This window comes from Oncorhynchus mykiss, chromosome 13 (genome assembly GCF_013265735.2).
Source record: "Oncorhynchus mykiss isolate Arlee chromosome 13, USDA_OmykA_1.1, whole genome shotgun sequence".
Lineage (NCBI taxonomy): Eukaryota > Metazoa > Chordata > Actinopteri > Salmoniformes > Salmonidae > Oncorhynchus > Oncorhynchus mykiss.
The window spans coordinates 13,246,720-13,265,328 of NC_048577.1; the positions used below are offsets into that span (position 1 = coordinate 13,246,720).

Consider the following 18,609-nt stretch of genomic DNA (forward strand, 5'->3'; position numbering starts at 1 on the left):
ATGTTGGTTCGCTACTACAGGACTAGTAAAGACCCAGTGCACTTACTTTTGTGAAAACATTGCTTTCACAACATGGGACAGGGCAACATCTCTTACAATTCCAACTATTGAATCCTGCAAGATACTGTTCTTAATTCTAAGCAGAGATGCTTCAAAGAATGTTGCCCGCCCTACAGACGTCTACCTCGGTCCACTAATACTAGTAAATGCCCAGTGCACAACTTTTGTGATGATCTTTTCCTCCCAACTTTTTCAGGGGGTGTTGCAGCACTCTCAGCACCCCTACTTCCAGCGGCTGTGCTATTGATCCTCTGTGGCTAAATGACAGGCCTACTCCTGATGTAGTCATCTAAATGATGTCACTTCTTTCTGAACACACAGCAGTAATCACATCACTTTGGCACATGTATTTAGATTCTTCAGGGCTGCTGAGGCAAGGGAGAGGGAGAGAGAGGGACAGAGTGGGAGAGAGAGGGAGAGAGAGAGGGAGAGAGAGGGACAGAGAGGAAGAGAAAGGGAGAGAGAGAGGGAGAGAGAGAGGGAGAGAGGGGGAGAGAGAGAGAGAGAGAGAGAGGGAGAGAGGGAGGGAGAGAGAGAGGGAGAAAGGGGGGGAGAGAGAGAGGGAGAGAGAGAGGGAGAGACAGGGAGAGACAGGGAGAGAGAGGGACAGAGAGGAAGAGAGAGGGAGAGAGAGAGGGAGGGAGAGGGAGAGAGAGAGGGACAGAGAGGGACAGAGAGGAAGAGAGAGGGAGGGAGAGGGAGAGAGAGAGGGACAGAGAGGGACAGAGAGGGAGAGAGAGGGAGAGAGAGAGGGAGGGAGAGGGAGAGAGAGAGGGAGAGAGAGGGACAGAGAGGGAGAGAGAGGGAGAGCGCGACAGACACAGAGAGAGTAGAGGGAGGGTGAGGAGCAGGAGGGGGAGGTAAAGAAATAGAGAAAGGAGATAGAGAGAGAAACATGGCGATTGTGAAGGATCAAAGCATTAGCATGCATACATCTTTTGGCGCCCACACACTCCTCTACACCCTCCTTCTGTTCTCTCCTTTGTTTCCCTCACCACCCGTCATTCTTTCCTAATCCATGTTTTTCATTCATTAGAATGTCCTCTTCAGAATCCTATCTGTCAAATCCTTTTCTACATATTTTCTCTCTCTCTCTCAATTCAATTCAAAGGGCTTTATTGGCATGGGAAACATATGTTTACACTGTGCAATAAACAATCAAAAATGAACAGTAAACATTACACTCACAAAAGTTCCAAAGGAATAGAGACATTTCAGATGGCATATTATGGCGAAAGTATAACGATGTGCAAATAGTTAAAGTACAAAATGCTGCTGTGATGGCACACTGTGTGTGGTATTTCACCCAATAGATATGGGACTTTATCAAAATTGGATGTATTTTCTAATTCTTGAAGGTGTCTGTGTAATCTCAGGGAAATATGTCTCTCTAATATGGTCACACATTTGGTAGGAAGTCAGGAAGTGCATCTCCGTTTCTACCTCATTTTGTGGGCAGTGTGCACATAGCCTGTCTTCTCTTGAGAGCCAGGTCTGCCTACAGCGCCTTCTCTCAATAGCAAGGCTATGCTCACTGAGTCTGTACATAGTCAAAGACTTCCTTCATTTTGGGTCAGTCACAGTGGTATTCTGCCATTGTGTACTCTCTGTTTAGGGCCAAATAACATTCTAGTTTGCTTTTTTGTTCATTCTTTCCAATATGTCAAGTAATTATCTTTTTGTTTTCTCATGATTTGGTTGGGTCTAATTGTGCTGCTGTCCTGACTCTCTGTGGGGTCTGTTTGTGTTTGTAAACAGAGCACCAGGACCAGCTTGCTGAGGGGACTCTTCTCCAGGTTCGTCTATCTGTAGGTGATGGCTTTGTTATGGAAGGTTTGGGAATCGCTTCCTTTTAGGTGGTTGTAGAATTTAACAGCTCGTTTCTTGATTTTGATCATTAGCTGGTATCGGCCTAATTCGACTCTGCATGCATTATTTGGTGTTTAACGTTGTACACTGAGGATATGACATTTAATTCCAAAATCATGGGCATTAAAATGGAGCTGGTCCCCCCTATGCTGCTATAACAGCCTCCACTCTTCTGGGAAGGCTATCCACTAGATGATGGAACATTGCTGTGGTGACTTGCTTCCATTCAGCCACAAGAGCATTAGTGAGGTCAGGCACTGATGTTGAGCGATTAGGCCTGACTCGCAGTCGGTGTTCCAATTCATCCCAAAGGTGTTTGATGGGGTTGAGGTCAGGCATCTGGTGCAGGCCAGTCAAGTTCTTCCACACCGATCTCAACAAACCATTTCTGTATGGACCTCACTTTGTGCACAGGGGCATTGTCATGCTGAAACAAGAAAGGGGCTTCCCTAAATTGTTGCCACACAGTTGGAAGCACAGAATCGTCTAGAATGTAATTGTATGCTGTAACATTAAGATTTTCCTTCACTGGAACTAAGGGGCCTAGCCCGAACAGCCCCAGACCATTATTCCTCCTCCACCAAACTTTACAGTTGGCACTATGCATTGGGGCAGGTAGCGTTCTCCTGGCATCTGTCAAACCCAGATTCGTCTGTCGGACTGCCAGATGTTGACGTGTTATTCATCACTCCAGAGTCCAATGGAGGCTACTTTTACACCACTCCAGCGACGCTTGGCATTGCTCATGGTGATCTTAGGCTTGTGTGTGGCTGCTCGACCATGGAAACCCATTTCATGAAGCTCCCGACGAACAGTTATTGTAATGATGTTACTTCCAGAGGCAGTTTGGAACTCGGTAGTGAATGTTGCAACCGAGGACAGATTATTTTTATGCTCTACGCGCTTCAGTGGTCCCGTTCTGTGAGCTTGTGTGGCCTACTACTTTGCGCCTGAGCCGTTGTTGCTTCTAGACGTTTCCACTTTACAATAACAGCACTTGACTAGGGCAGCTCTGGCAGGGCAGAAATTTGACGAACTGACGTGTTGGAAAGGTGGCATCCTATGACGGTGCCACGTTGAAAGTCACTGAGCTCTCCAGTAAGACCATTCTAATGCCATGTCTATGTCGGTGTGATAGATTTTATACACTTGTCAGAAACGGGTGTGGCTGAAATAGCCAAAACCACTCATTTGAAGGGGTGTCTACATACTTCTGTATATACAGTATAGTGTATTTTTTTTACTTAATCTTTATTTAACTAGGCAAGTCAGTTAAGAATAAATTAGGAACAGTGGGTTAACTGCCTTGTTCAGGGGCAGAGCGACAGATTTTTACCTTGTCAGCTCAGGGATTTGATCTTGCAACCTTTCAGTTACTAGTCCAATGCTCTAACCACTAGGCTACCTGCCGCCCCCATGTGTATATGTTGAAGAGGTTGGGGCTCAAGCTGCACCACTGTCTTACCCCACGGCCCTGTGGAAAGAAATGGGTGTGTTTTTTGCCAATTCTAACCACACACCTGTTTGTGTACTTTCATATTGTTGTATGTTTTTCCCCCAACACCGCTTTCCATCCATTTGTATAGCAGGCCCTCATGCCAAATAGAAATCAACAAAGCATGAGAAGACTTTGCCTGTGTTTTGTTTTGTTTGTTAGTAGATTGGGGTGTGTAGATGTATACATGGTCTGTCGTATGGTAATTTGGTAAAAAGCCATTGAACATTTGCTCAGTACATTGTTTTTTTTGGATGGACAGGTTTCTCAATATCTTTCTTAGGTTTATGCATTCTTCAACAAACCATCTGCCATTTGTTTCTCTCTCTCTCCTGTCTCTCTCTCTAACCCCCCCTCCTCTCTCCCTATTCCTGATAGAATGAGACAAGGCTTGGTCTACATAATGACATCACCTCAGTAGTTTACTCTTAGGGGAAACTCAGCAACATTGTGTTAAACATGGTTTACAATGCAGCACAGTAGATGAGCAACTCTGCATTGAACATCACATAGGGAAGAAGATATGGACATTACACACAGTCCATGTGTCTCAGCACATTAGTAGGAACATACCGTATGTGTTCACATATTACGCAAGTCAGTTCCTACAACTAACAGTCCCTTGCATTTACTCAGTACACGTAACCAGTGATAACCAATACCTTCTGTTAGATGGGTGCAATAATGTATGTGTATTTCTGGTATTGTGAAGTCTCTATCTCTCTTTCTCTCGCGCCTCTCCTCTGTCTCTCCCTCCCTCTTGCTCCTTCTCTCTCTCGCTCCTTCTCTCACTACCCCCCACCCCTCTTCCCCCATCTCCTAAACCCTTCCCTCTAGCTCTCTCTCCGTCTCCCTATCTCTCTCATATTAACAAACAGGTGGGAGCTAACGAGTGCTTCGGGCTGCATCCGTTAGATCATCACTGCAGGTGCTATTCATAGAACCACTCCTCCTTTTCTTCATGACTGTCTTAAAGTCCTCTTTTCCTCCCCCATACTCCTCCGAGAGAGACTCTAGACCATCTAGTGTGAGTGGGCTACTAACTCTTTCTTGACAGCCAGAAAGAGATGGATTTGAATGAGGTGTGTGTGTCTGTGTGTGTGTGTGTGTGTGAGTGCATACAGGCGGACTTGATACACAACCTTACGCAACCAATGCCTATTCTGGAAACTGGAAACATGGACAGGTTTCCACCTCTTATCTATACAGAACCAACATCCTACTGCCGTTTCTGTTGACTGTGGTTTGTGTGTTTCTATGCAGCAGCTATGTAGCATAAATACGACAATGCTGGTTGGAGGGACAAATGGCACCCTATTCCCTATACAGAAGAGTGTGCTACCTTTGACCAGGGCCCATAGGGAATGTCTCAGATGAGTTCTCTATGGGGCGATCTGAATACAAAACACTTGTCAGTTTTCTCATCAGCCATTCATTTAGTAAACTAATGAATGTAGTTTACAAGAAAAGATGCCAAATCATTTGACAGTTGTCGGGTACGACAGTTGAACTAAACTCATGAGGTATTTCATTAAAAAGTTAGACTCTTCAAGAATCAATGGGAATATTATGAATGAAAAAGAAAACAAAAATGGATGTACCAATTGCTGATTGCCCCTGTATTTCCATATAGTATGACCTTCCAATTGCCACTTCCTTCCTCTTCCACTGAAGCCCGGAGCAAAATCAGTTACAGTACATCAAAACGACTCTTTATGCGCTTCAGTCTTTGAAGTGAAGGAGCCAGTTAGCCTTGAGAGCAGACACTTTGTGCCCCTTTGTGCCCCTACAGCACGTCTACCATGTTACACACTGCTGGACCAGGAGAGAAGAGAAAGAACGAGAGAGAGTGTGTCTGTGCGTCCGTGCATGTGCATGTGCATTTCAGTGTGTCTATGTGTGTGAGTGTGTGTGTGCGTGTCTTTTCACACCAGGATTATTCTGCCTGGAAGGAGGAGAGGTTAGAAGAGATAGAGATGGAGCAGCTTAGCTTCCATTTTCCATTCTGAAGTTCTCATCCCAGTCAAAAGGATGGGAAGGGGGAGATCCTGTGTAATCCCTTGTTTATTAACGGGACTGATAAGATATGTTCTCACGTTCTAGGATAGAGAAAGATGGAAATGCTTGGAAAATACGAAAAAATGCCCAGAGAAAGAGAGAGACAGAGAAAGAGAGAGACAGAGAATGAGAGAGAGCGAGAGAGAGAGAGAGAGAGAGAGAGAGAGAGAGAGAGAAAGCAAGCCAGAGAGAGCGAGAGAGAAAGACAGAATAAGAGATGAAGAGAAGAGAGGCGTAAAAAAGGAGAACGTCAGCCCGTTTGTTTTAGAGAATAGAGTGTAATGAGATGCTAATGTAACAACAGAAGACTGGATGCCCTCTGGGGTGCTGTACAGTAGCAAGGCGTTTACTCTCTCACTCCCTTCCACCGACGGACGAGAGGAGGAGAGAAGAAGGAGAGGAGGGATGGAGAAAGAGAGGAGAGAAAAAAAAAACTATCGGCCTATATCGAATCTTCCATTCCTCTCAAAAATTTTAGAAAAGGCTGTTGCGCAACAACTCACTGCCTTCCTGAAGACAAACAATGTATACGAAATGCTTCAGTCTGGTTTTAGACCCCATCATAGCACTGAGACGGCACTTGTGAAGGTGGTAAATGACATTTTAATGGCATCGGACCGAGGCTCTGCATCTGTCCTCGTGCTCCTAGACCTTAGTGCTGCTTTTGATACCATCGATCACCACATTCTTTTGGAGAGATTGGAAACCCAAATTGGTCTACACGGACAAGTTCTGGCCTGGTTTAGATCTTATCTGTCGGAAAGATATCAGTTTGTCTCTGTGAATGGTCTGTCCTCTGACAAATCAACTGTACATTTCGGTGTTCCTCAAGGTTCCGTTTTAGGACCACTATTGTTTTCACTATATATTTTACCTCTTGGGGATGTTATTCGAAAACATAATGTTAACTTTCACTGCTATGCGGATGACACACAGCTGTACATTTCAATTAAACATGGTGAAGCCCCAAAATTGCCCTTGCTAGAAGAATGTGTTTCAGACATAAGGAAGTGGATGGCTGCAAACTTTCTACTTTTAAACTCGGACAAAACAGAGATGCTTGTTCTAGGTCCCAAGAAACAAAGAGATCTTCTGTTGAATCTGACAATTAATCTTAATGGTTGTACAGTCGTCTCAAATAAAACTGTGAAGGACCTCGGCGTTACTCTGGACCCTGATCTCTCTTTTGAAGAACATATCAAGACCATTTCAAGGACAGCTTTTTTTCCATCTACGTAACATTGCAAAAATCAGGAACTTTCTGTCCAAAAATGATGCAGAAAAATTAATCCATGCTTTTGTCACTTCCAGGTTAGACTACTGCAATGCTCTACTTTCCGGCTACCCGGATAAAGCACTAAATAAACTTCAGTTAGTGCTAAATACGGCTGCTAGAATCCTGACTAGAACCAAAAAATTTGATCATATTACTCCAGTGCTAGCCTCTCTACACTGGCTTCCTGTCAAAGCAAGGGCAGATTTCAAGGTTTTACTGCTAACCTACAAAGCATTACATGGGCTTGCTCCTATCTATCTCTCTGATTTGGTCCTGCCGTACATACCTACACGTACGCTACGGTCACAAGACGCAGGCCTCCTAATTGTCCCTAGAATTTTTAAGCAAACAGCTGGAGGCAGGGCTTTCTCCTATAGAGCTCCATTTTTATGGAACGATCTGCCTACCCATGTCAGAGACGCAAACTCGGTCTCAACCTTTAAGTCTCTACTGAAGACTCATCTCTTCAGTGGGTCATATGATTGAGTGTAGTCTGGCCCAGGAGTGGGAGGGTGAACGGAAAGGCTCTGGAGCAACGAACCACCCTTGCTGTCTCTGCCTGGCCGGTTCCCCTCTTTCCACTGGGATTCTCTGCTTCTAACCCTATTACAGGGGCTGAGTCACTGGCTTTACTGGGGCTCTCTCATGCCGTCCCTGGAGGGGGTGCGTCACCTGAGTGGGTTGAGTCACTGATGTGGTCATCCTGTCTGGGTTGGCGCCCCCCCCCCCCCTTAAGTTGTGCCGTGGCGGAGGTCTTTGTGGGCTATACTCAGCCTTGTCTCAGGATGGTATGTTGGTGGTTGAAGATATCCCTCTAGTGGTGTGGGGGCTGTGCTTTGGCAAAGTGGGTGGGGTTATATCCTTCCTGTTTGGCCCTGTCCGGGGGTGTCCTCGGAGTGGGCCACAGTGTCTCCTGACCCCTCCTGTCTCAGCCTCCAGTATTTATGCTGCAGTAGTTTATGTGTCGGGGGGCTAGGGTCAGTTTGTTATATCTGGAGTACTTCTTCTGTCCTATTCGGTGTCCTGTGTGAATCTAAGTGTGCGTTCTCTAATTCTCTCCTTCTCTCTTTCTCTCTCTCGGAGGACCTGAGCCCTAGGACCATGCCCCAGGACTACCTGACATGATGACTCCTTGCTGTCCCCAGTCCACCTGGCTGTGCTGCTGCTCCAGTTTCAACTGTTCTGCCTTATTATTATTCGACCATGCTGATCATTTATGAACATTTGAACATCTTGGCCATGTTCTGTTATAATCTCCACCCGGCACAGCCAGAAGAGGACTGGCCATCCCACATATGCTCTCTCTAATTCTCTCTTTCTTTCTCTCTCTCGGAGGACCTGAGCCCTAGGACCATGCCCCAGGAATACCTGACATGATGACTCCTTGCTGTCCCCAGTCCACCTGACTGTGTTGCTGCTCCAGTTTCAACTATTCTGCCTTATTATTATTCGACCATGCTGGTCATTTATGAACATTTGAACATCTTGACCATGTTTTGTTATAATCTCCACCCGGCACAGCCAGAAGAGGACTGGCCACCCCACATAGCCTGGTTCCTCTCTAGGTTTCTTCCTAGGTTTTGGCCTTTCTAGGGAGTTTTTCCTAGCCACCGTGCTTCTTCACCTGCATTGCTTGCTGTTTGGGGTTTTAGGCTGGGTTTCTGTACAGCACTTTGAGATATCAGCTGATGTACGAAGGGCTATATAAAATAAATTTGATTGATTGATTGAGGAGAGGGGACCCTGGAGGAGTGTTGGAGAGAGGGATGAGAGGAGGAGAGAAGAAGGAGAGGAGGGATGGAGAAAGAGAGGAGAGGGGACCCTGGAGGAGTGTTGGAGAGAGGGATGAGAGGAGGAGAGAAGAAGGAGAGGAGGGATGGAGAAAGAGAGGAGAGGGGACCCTGGAGGAGTGTTGGAGAGAGGGATGAGAGGAGGAGAGAAGAAGGAGAGGAGGGATGGAGAAAGAGAGGAGAGGGGACCCTGGAGGAGTGTTGGAGAGAGGGATGAGAGGAGGAGAGAAGAAGGAGAGGAGGGATGGAGAAAGAGAGGAGAGGGGACCCTGGAGGAGTGTTGGAGAGAGGGATGAGAGGAGGAGAGAAGAAGGAGAGGAGGGATGGAGAAAGAGAGGAGAGGGGACCCTGGAGGAGTGTTGGAGAGAGGGATGAGAGGAGGAGAGAAGAAGGAGAGGAGGGATGGAGAAAGAGAGGAGAGGGGACCCTGGAGGAGTGTTGGAGAGCGGGATGAGAGGAGGAGAGAAGAAGGAGAGGAGGGATGGAGAAAGAGAGGAGAGGGGACCCTGGAGGAGTGTTGGAGAGAGGGATGAGAGGAGGAGAGAAGAAGGAGAGGAGGGATGGAGAAAGAGAGGAGAGGGGACCCTGGAGGAGTGTTGGAGAGAGGGATGAGTGTTTTGGAGGAGTGTAAAAATAGCTGGAAGGCTTGGTTGTAGGAGTGGAGAAGTATGGTTGAAGAAAGGAGGGCTAAAGGAGGGCTAAAGGAGGCTCAGGTCAAAAGTAGTGCGCTATAAAGGGAATAGGGTGCCATTTGGGACACAAACTGAGTGTGTCGGGTAGAGAATGGTATAATGTGTGTAGGAGGCGAATGCCCCAGAGATGTACTACTGTTTTCTCCGACTACAGTGGTACAAACACACATTAAACTCCAGCTCTCACGACACCCCATTGGGGTATGCTGGCCCTGCGTCCCAAATGCCGCCATATTTCCTACATAGTGCACTACTTTTGACCAGAGCACTGTGGGCCCTATTGGGAATTGGGTGCCATTCGGGAACGTAGCCTGCATGTCTAGTGACTGAGCTCAAATTCGGACTCAACCACTAATACGCTGCAAACTGCATTTTTGTTTACTGCTGTTTCTCCGACAGTCTGCGTCTGTACAAAAACACATTATGAAGTCCACTCTCCAACTCTCCGGACACCCTGGGATATAGCTACATCGATCCCAACCATTAACCCTATGTGGTACCATGACTAACTGCTAGCCCTACATACAATGTCTCTGATTTGAACAAAAACACATTATGAAGTCCACTCTCCAACTCTCCGGACACCCTGGGATATAGCTACATCGATCCCAACCATTAACCCTATGTGGTACCATGACTAACTGCTAGCCCTACAATGTCTCTGATTTGAACAAAAACACATTCAACTGTCATAACAGAGGTTTGACGGACATCACGCAGCTTGCTTAGCGAGTACCGTGTTCTCCTGATTTGGCTCACACCAAGGCTCGAACCCAGGACCTCTGCTTTGCTTGCACACGTGACGGCACTCCCGGAGCGTCTTACCAGTCAGCGCCACCGAAAATGTACAATTTGTTACCGCAAGTGAGGATATTTTAGGTTGCGGAGTACATTTCACACATCCCCATGTGCTACACATGAGATATACAGTGGCTAGTTACATCTGATACCTAAACTGAATTCTACACTGTAAAGAGGTTAACCATGCTTACTGTCTAACTCGTTAGCCCTACAGTTTCTCTCACTGCAGTTGAACAAAAACACATTTGTCCACTCCAACTGTCATAACACCCCACGGGATATATACAGTTGTCTTGTCACTAAACTCAAAACAACCTCTTACCCTAAACTGTAGCTACTAATGTTAGCCCTGATATTAAAACCCCATGAAATATATTGTCCACTGTATAGCTAAGACTAAAATCAACTTAGAACCCTATGATAATGCTAAAACTCTATAAACTTGCTACGCTAGCTCTGCCCACAGGCTCCGCGTGCACAGCTGGTGCACGGTCTCAGTAACGTGTTAGATATACTGTAAAGCTAATGGCAAAAATCCCCCTCTTACCTCATGATAATGATAAAACTGCTAACTCTGCTAACCCACTACGCTAGCCCTTGTTGCAGGCTCTATGGGCAGTGGGCACAGTATTAGCAATAGCGTAGAGTGCTAGCGGCTGAGCGGGCTAATTGCATTTCCTTGTGTTAATTAGGCCGTTTAATTAGGAAATGCATGTGAGGGTTTATAGAATACAGAGGGACCTGAGAACGAGAGGGGGTAGAGGAGGGAGGAGAGGCGAGGAGAAGAAGAAGGGAGAGGAGAGGGGGGATAAGAGGAGGGAGGGGAACGGAGGATGGAGAGGGGGGATGAGAAGAGAGGAAAGGAAAGGAGGGAGAGGAGGAGAGGAGGAAGAGGGGGGATGTGAGGAGAGGAGAGGAAAGGAGAAGAGAAGAAGGGAGAGAAGAGGGGGGATGAGAGGAGCAGAGGGAGAGGAGGGAGAGGAGAGGAGGAGAGGAGAGGAGGGAGAGGAGGAGAGGAGAGGAGGGAGAGGAGAGGAGAGGAGAGGAGAGGAGAGGAGAGGAGAGGAGAGGAGAGGAGAGGAGAGGAGAGGAGAGGAGAGGAGCGGAGGAGAGGAGAGGAGGGAGAGGAGGAGAGGAGAAGAAGGGAGTGGAGAGGGGGGATGAGAGGAGCAGAGGGAGAGGAGGGAGAGGAGCAGAGGAGAGGAGAGGAGGAAGTACAGACAGAGCAATGAACAAAGAGGTCTCTGCACTGAAGCCATGTTCCAATATATAGGATTGGATTTATTGTGTGTTGAAAGGGGACAAGAGAAAGGGTGATTGAAATATTGGAATGTATCCTTTTTCTTTCACCATATCATACAAATGATTGGTCACTATGCTGCCCACTCACCTCCACTAACAGGAAGCAGGGTACGATGTAGGTGCTGGTCTTCTGTAGGTCTCTGTCCCCTATATTCCTCATTGTTCCTTCTTCCCAGTTCCTCTTCTGTTAGCTGGACTGATGCACCTGTAGAATCATAACCTTTAGCAACAGCACCAGAAAAGTATTGCTGTGCCAAATTGCTCCAGTTCAGTCCATTACGGAACCGTTTTGAGTTATTAAAAAATATATATATATCACACACAAGCACACGGACACACACACACACACACACACGAAATATGGTTCCATTTGTCCAGTCCAGACACAGCTAGTCAGACACGGTCAGTCAGACACAGTCAGTCAGACACAGCTGGTCAGACACGGTCAGTCAGACACAGTCAGTCAGACACAGTCAGTCAGATACAGTCAGTCAGACACAGCCAGTCAGATACGGTCAGTCAGACACAGTCAGTCAGACACAGTCAGTCAGATACAGTTTTCAGACACAGTCAGTCAGACACAGTCAGTCAGATACAGTCAGTCAGACACAGTCAGTCAGATACAGTCAGTCAGACACAGTCAGTCAGACACAGTCAGTCAGATACAGTTTTCAGACACAGTCAGTCAAACACAGCATGGAAATAGGATATACATAAGAGCGACAGGGAGAGAAGGTTAAAAAAAGATGATTGAAAGAGGGAAGAGAAAACATTGAACAACAACAATCCCAAATTGAAGTCAACTCAGGGATTCCCCCCACAGGACAGCAAAAGATAAGAGAACATATATTAAAGAAAGGCATTTGGCAAAGAAAGTGGCATAAGATAAGAAGGCTTCCTTCCACCTACCCACAAGCAGATACCCGCATGGGGAAAGAACTGTAGGCTCCAAGGACTATGGATACTGTTCCATCAAAGTCAACAGTACATTTCTCACCACGTAGCAGCAAAAAAAGCCTGTCTGAGTTGATTTGCAGTTGAAGTGTTTGATTCACACAGTCAATATTATTCTGGGTAGTGCATAAACCCCAAATATGAATTCCGATACAGAGCAAGAATAATGCATTTCTTTACTTGAAAAGCAGTCCCAAGGTTTGATTGACAGCCCTTAGTCCCTTCTGTATACTCTTCTTAGAAAGCCTCCTTCGGGTCACCCTTTCCTCGCCTATGTCCCAAATGGCACCCTATTCCCTACATAGTGCACTACTTAGGGAACGGGGTGCCATTGGGGACGCGGCCCTGATCTCATGCCTTTCTGAACAGAATCCTGAATTGACATACACTACCGTTCAAAAAATGTGGGGTCACTTAGAAATTAAAATAACATCAAATTGATCTGAAATACAGTGTAGACATTGTTAATGTTGTAAATGACTACTGTAGCTGGAAACAACAGATTTTAATGGAATATCTACATAGGCGTACAGAGGCCCATTATCAGCAACTATCACACTTGTGTTCCAATGGCACGTTGTGTTAGCTAATCCAAGTTGATCATTTTAAAAAGCTAATTGATCATTAGAAAACCCTTTTGCAATTATGTTAGCACAGCTGAAAACTATTGTTCTCATTAAAGAAGCAATAAAACTGGCCTTCTTTAGACTAGATGAGTATCTGGAGCATCAGCATTTGTGGGTTCGATTACAGGCTCAAAATGGCAAGAAACAATGAACGTTCTTCTGAAACTCGTCAGTCTATTCTTATTCTGAGAAATTAAGGCTATTCCATGCAAGAAATTGCCAAGATACTGAAGATCTCGTACAACGCTGTGTACTACTCCCTTCACAGAACAGCGCACTACCGCTAACCAGAATAGAAAGAGGAGTGGGAGGCCCCGGTGCACAGCTGAGCAAGAGGACAAGTACATTAGAGTGTCTAGTTTGAGAAACAGACGCCTCACAAGTCCTCAACTGTCAGCTTCATTAAATAGTACCCACAAAACACCAGTCTCAATGTCAGTGAAGAGGCGACTCCGGGATGCTGGCCTTCTAGGCAGAGTTCCTCTGTCCAGTCTCTGTGTCCTTTTGCCCATCTTAATATTTTATTTTTATTGGCCAATCTGAGATATGGCTTTTTCTTTGCAACTCTGCCTAGGACAGCATCCCGGAGTCGCCTCTTCACTGTTGACGTTGAGACTGGTGTTTTGCGGGTACTATTTAATGAAGATGCCAGTTGAGGACTTGTGAGGCATCGATTTCTCATACTAGACACTCTAATGTACTTGTCCTCTTGCTCAGTTGTGCACCGGGGCCTCACACTCCTCTTTCTAGTCTGGTTAGGGCCAGTTTGCGCTGTTCTGTGAAGGGAGTAGTATACAGCGTTGTACGAGATCTTCAGTTTCTTGGCAATTTCTCGCATTGAATAGCCTTCATTTCTCAGAACAAGAAGAGAAGAAGAAAGTTCTTTGTTTCTGGCCATTTTGAGCCTGTAATCGAACCCACAAATGTGGATGCTCCAGATACTCTCCTTCTCTCTCCTCACCCCACTCAGCCCATCTCTCCTTCTCTCTCCTCACCCCACTCAGCCCATCTCTCCTTCTCTCTCTTCACCCCACTCAGTCCTTCTCTCCTTCTCTCTCTTCACCCCACTCCGTCCATCTCTCCTTCTCTCTCTTCACCCCACTCAGTCCATCTCTCTCTCTCTCTTCACCCCACTCAGTCCATCTCTCCTTCTCTCTCTTCACCCCACTCAGTCCATCTCTCCTTCACTCTCTTCACCCCACTCAGTCCATCTCTCGTTCTCTCTCTTCGCCCGACTCGGTCCACCTCTCCTTCTCTCTCTTCACCCCACTCAGTCCACCTCTCCTTCTCTCTCTTCACCCCACTCAGTCCATCTCTCCTTCGCTCTCTTCACCCCACTCCGTCCATCTCTCTTTCTCTCTCTTCACCCAGCTCAGTCATCCCTCGTTTTTTCTCTTCATCTCTCTCTGTCTCGCTCTCTCTCTCAATACATAATCTCTCTGTGTCTCTGTCATCATCTGTGTTCCATCTCATACCACTGCAGTATTGTCATGACACCCCAAAACCCTGCCTCACACACTACCACACACCTCCTCTCTCACTACCTACCAACAGCTACACACAATCCCACATACAGCGACACACAGTCCCACACACTTACACACACTCACCCACACACACGACTGATACGCTACTCTTTCTCCCTGACAATCCAGCAGATGTGTGTGTGTGTGTGTGTGTGTGTGTGTGTGTGGCGCAAGGGGAGTAAGACATTAATACAGCTCTGCATGTAGCACTACAGGTTCATCAATGTGGGTCAGGAAAGACGGAGACTGAGATATCGCTGCTACTGCACTCATCATCCTATCTATGGCTTTCTCTCTCTCTCTCACACACACACACACACACACACACACACACACACACACACACAGACACACACACACACACACACACACACACACACACACACACTATAACAGCGTCTACAGTATAATGTGTGTGGCAAAAACACACTTCTAATAATACTGTCTTTTATCAAAGAAAAATAATGCCATGAATAAAATCTGGTCTTACCACAGATTCTGTGCAGAGAAGTAGTGGTGATGAAGTGTTGCTAGACAGTAGCCACAGCCTCTGCCTTTGACAGAGAAGAAGTGGAGTATTTTACAACTCGCTGAAGGCTCCCATCCTGCTGTCTTCTGTCTGTGTTTGTTTTATCTGCTCCGAGTCTTCAGTCAAAGTAGACCGCCTGCACTTTCACTGCTGCTTTCTCTAGTAAGCCAACGCTACAGAGACAGAATGAAAGAGAGAGAGAGAGAGAGATAGTGTGTTTGTCTGCTAGAGTGTGTGTTAATGTGTGTGTGTGTATAGATTCACAGTAAAGCACAAGCAACACAGTCTATCTATATGCACTGGGCAACATGCAGTCGCTACGCTACTTTGCTAATCTTCCATGGACGGACAAAGCGAATTAATGAATCCGTACGGCTTGAGGGGTTCAATAGAGAGAGAAAGAACTAGAGAGGCTGGGAGAGAGAGAGAGTGGAGGATGCGAGGAGTGAGAGAGACAATTAGAGTGAGCGAAGGCAAGAGAGTGGAGAAGAGAGAGGAGATGAGAGAGAGTGAGGGAGAGTGAGAGTGAAAGAGTCGGAAGACGAAGGAATGAGAGCATGAGACCGCGGGAGAAGAGAGAACGCAGGCAGCGGAGTAGAGAGGGAGAGGGAGAGAATGAGTGAGAGAGAGAGAGAGGGAGAGGGAGAGGGAGAGAATGAGTGTGAGAGAATGAGTGAGAGAGAGAGAGAGAGAGGGGGAGAGGGAGAGAATGAGTGTGAGAGAGAGAGAGGGAGAGGGAGAGGGAGAGAATGAGTGTGAGAGAGAGAGAGAGAGAGAGAGAGAGAGAGAGAGAGAGATAGTGTGTGTATGTGTGTCAGCGGTATAGGAATAACAGCTGAATGATAGGCTAGTCTACACTCTTAGAGAAAAGGGTTATTCAGCTGTCCACATAGGAGAACCCTTTTTGGTTCTAGGTACAACCCTTTTGGGTTCCATGTAGAGCCCAACGTGGAAAGGGTTCTACATAGAACCCAAAGGGGTTCTTCTTGGAACCAAAAGTGTTTTTACCAGGAACCAAAAGGGGTTTTACAAAGGGTTCACCAATGAGGACAGCCGAAGAACCCTTTAAGGTTGTAGATGGTTTGTAGTTGTTTTCTATGATTGTAGGGGCAGGCAGCATACCTTTGGAAAGCTAAGCCCATGGCTGCGAGTGTGTGTTTGTGTGTGTGTGTGTGTGTGTGTGTGTGTGTGTGTGTGTGTGTGTGTGTGTGTGTGTGTGTGTGTGTGTGTGTGTGTATAAACGCGTGGGCTCAGGTGAGTGCCTCAGAATGACGGGATTAATGATGCGTCACCAAGTGGAAAAGTGGGGCATTTCAGACACACACACACACGCGCGCGCACACACGCACACACACACACACACCTGTGCACCAGGCCCTATATGGGTCATGGGCCTTCAAGTGCCAGGCACCAGCAGCCTCAGGCGGTGTATGTGTGTGTGTGTTTGTTTGTGTTTGTTTGTGTGTGTGTGTGTGTGTGTGTGTGTGTGTGTGTGTGTGTGTGTGTGTGTGTGTGTGTGTGTGTGTTTCCCCACAAGAATAGTAAACTAACAAAAATATCCCCAACTGGGGATATTTTGTTGGTCCCCACGAGGTCAAATGCTGTTTCTAGGTGGTTTAGGGTTAAGGTTAGAATTAGTGTTAGGGTTAGAACTAGGTTAGGGTTAGGAGCTAGGGTTAGGTTTAGGGTTAAGTTTTTTTTGTTAAGGTTACGGTGAGAACATAGGTTATTGTGAATAGGATTTTGAACAGGACTGAATTGTGTGTCCCCACAAGGTTACCTGTACAAGACTGTGTATGTGTATGTGTGTGTGTGTGTGTGTGTGTGTGTGTGTGTGTGTGTGTGTGTGTGTGTGTGTGTGTGTGTGTGTGTGTGTGTGTGTGTGTGTGTGTGCATGACTCCCCAAGGCAGTATGTACTGTACGTGGGCTGTGTATTCATGCATGTTGGGGGCTGCTGCTCCAGCCTGGATGTGGTATGACTTGCATCATGCTGCTGGATGTGCCTGTTACTCCACAAACAGTTCTGTACATACTGTACTAGTTTACCATAATGAACAACTATTGAATATTCCACATAGCTACAGCAAGGCCTTCAGGTCTGTGGTGGGGCTGGTTATCATTTTCCCTGGTAGTTAATTGATTGGTAATGTCACTGATTGGTCCAAAGAGTCACTCACCCGGTGTCCCCCGGGTCTGAATCAGTCCCTGATTGGAGGGGAAGGATGACAACTTGAGGCCTGCATTTCAATAAGCCTGTTGGAGAGGGTGGATAGGATATATCATGTAAACACGCCTTCAATACAATATGTCCAGTGCATAGACCTGGCAAAGGGAGAGAGTTAGTTTCCTTGTGACTGACTGTTAAAAGCATCAAGATTTTTTTGTGTGTGTAGTTCCCATGGAAACACAGCATCCCATTCCCATGATAAGGAGTGACATTCATTGAGGCACGCACACATGTACACACGTACACCCACACGCAGTATGGGGGAGAGGGACATTGGCTGGGACTGTACTGCATCAACCCCAGACGATTTTAATGAGGTCTAAAGGAAGAGGTTTCAACAATACACCACCTGGCCAAGAGAGTAACAGTAGTTATTCATATCTTTACTGCAGTCTCTAACGGGCCACTCTCAAAGGACAAATAACATTAAATACTTTCTCACTACTTTGCAGATATGCGTTTTTCAATCATGTGATGTAAGATATTATTATGCATCATTTTTTACCTGTCTGAGAGCCATTATGATAATGTGTGAGCTCAAGCACAGATGCCAAGTCATGCATATTAACATAGTTTTAATAAGAGTCAAAGTCATGCATATGAATGTAGTTTTAATAAGAGTCAAAGTCATGCATATGAATGTAGTTTTAATACGAGTCAAAGGAGTAAAAGTGGAATACAAGGGCAAATCAGGGACAGTAGCAACCTCAATAGACAGGTACACTGTAGAGACGAAAGTAGAGCATGAGACAACGACTAACATACACTCTCTTGCTTTGTGCACGCACACGTGGGGGCATGTATGCAGGCACACATGCAATGCGCGTACGTGCGCACACACATTGTTGGAAGGGACATGACTAATACAGTGTTTGGCTCTCAATGTGAAGAACTCCTACGGTTTCCTTTTTATTCAAGAATCAAAACTAGGGCGATTCAGGGTACGTGTTATTGTGCCCATGTGTGTGTTTGTGAGAGTCCATTTGATGGATTACAGTCAAGGATATTATGTTTAAATAGCTTGGGAGTTAGTTTGGACATAATTATTCAGATCGGAATATGGAGCAATGAAATATATATAAGTAATCTGTAATTTACGGGAACGAGAATATTGCCCACATCTCCAGACGTTAAAATAGTAATGCCACTGTTGCTCTGGGTGCATTTAGCCTATATTCCAATATCACGCTTGTAGAATGAGAACATAGGAGGATACCGGGATGGATCAGGCTACTACTGCTCCCTTCTAGATGCTATTACTCTTTGTTTGTCGATAACTTTTGTGATGTTCACATTGCCCATTCTCCATTTCACGTCACATAATAAACTATTGTCAGTTGTGTTACCTGTTGCGCCCTGGTTTCAATGTCTATGGTTGCTCCTGTGGAATGGAAAGTCCACTT

At 46.1% G+C, this 18,609-nt stretch overlaps 1 protein-coding gene across 1 annotated transcript in view; it reads right to left on the minus strand.

Moving 5' to 3' along the window:
- Window positions 1–15,597, minus strand: part of LOC118938212 (phospholipid phosphatase-related protein type 5-like) — a 51,447-nt gene extending 35,850 nt beyond the window's left edge. Inside the window, exons 1-2 of the mRNA XM_036940293.1 lie at window positions 14,940–15,597; window positions 11,432–11,548 (exon numbers count right to left, since the gene is read on the minus strand). Coding sequence (XP_036796188.1) covers window positions 11,432–11,503 — 72 coding nt within the window. The 5' untranslated portion in view covers window positions 11,504–11,548; window positions 14,940–15,597. The remainder of the gene's footprint in view (window positions 1–11,431; window positions 11,549–14,939) is intronic.
- Window positions 15,598–18,609: the final 3,012 nt, after the last annotated feature.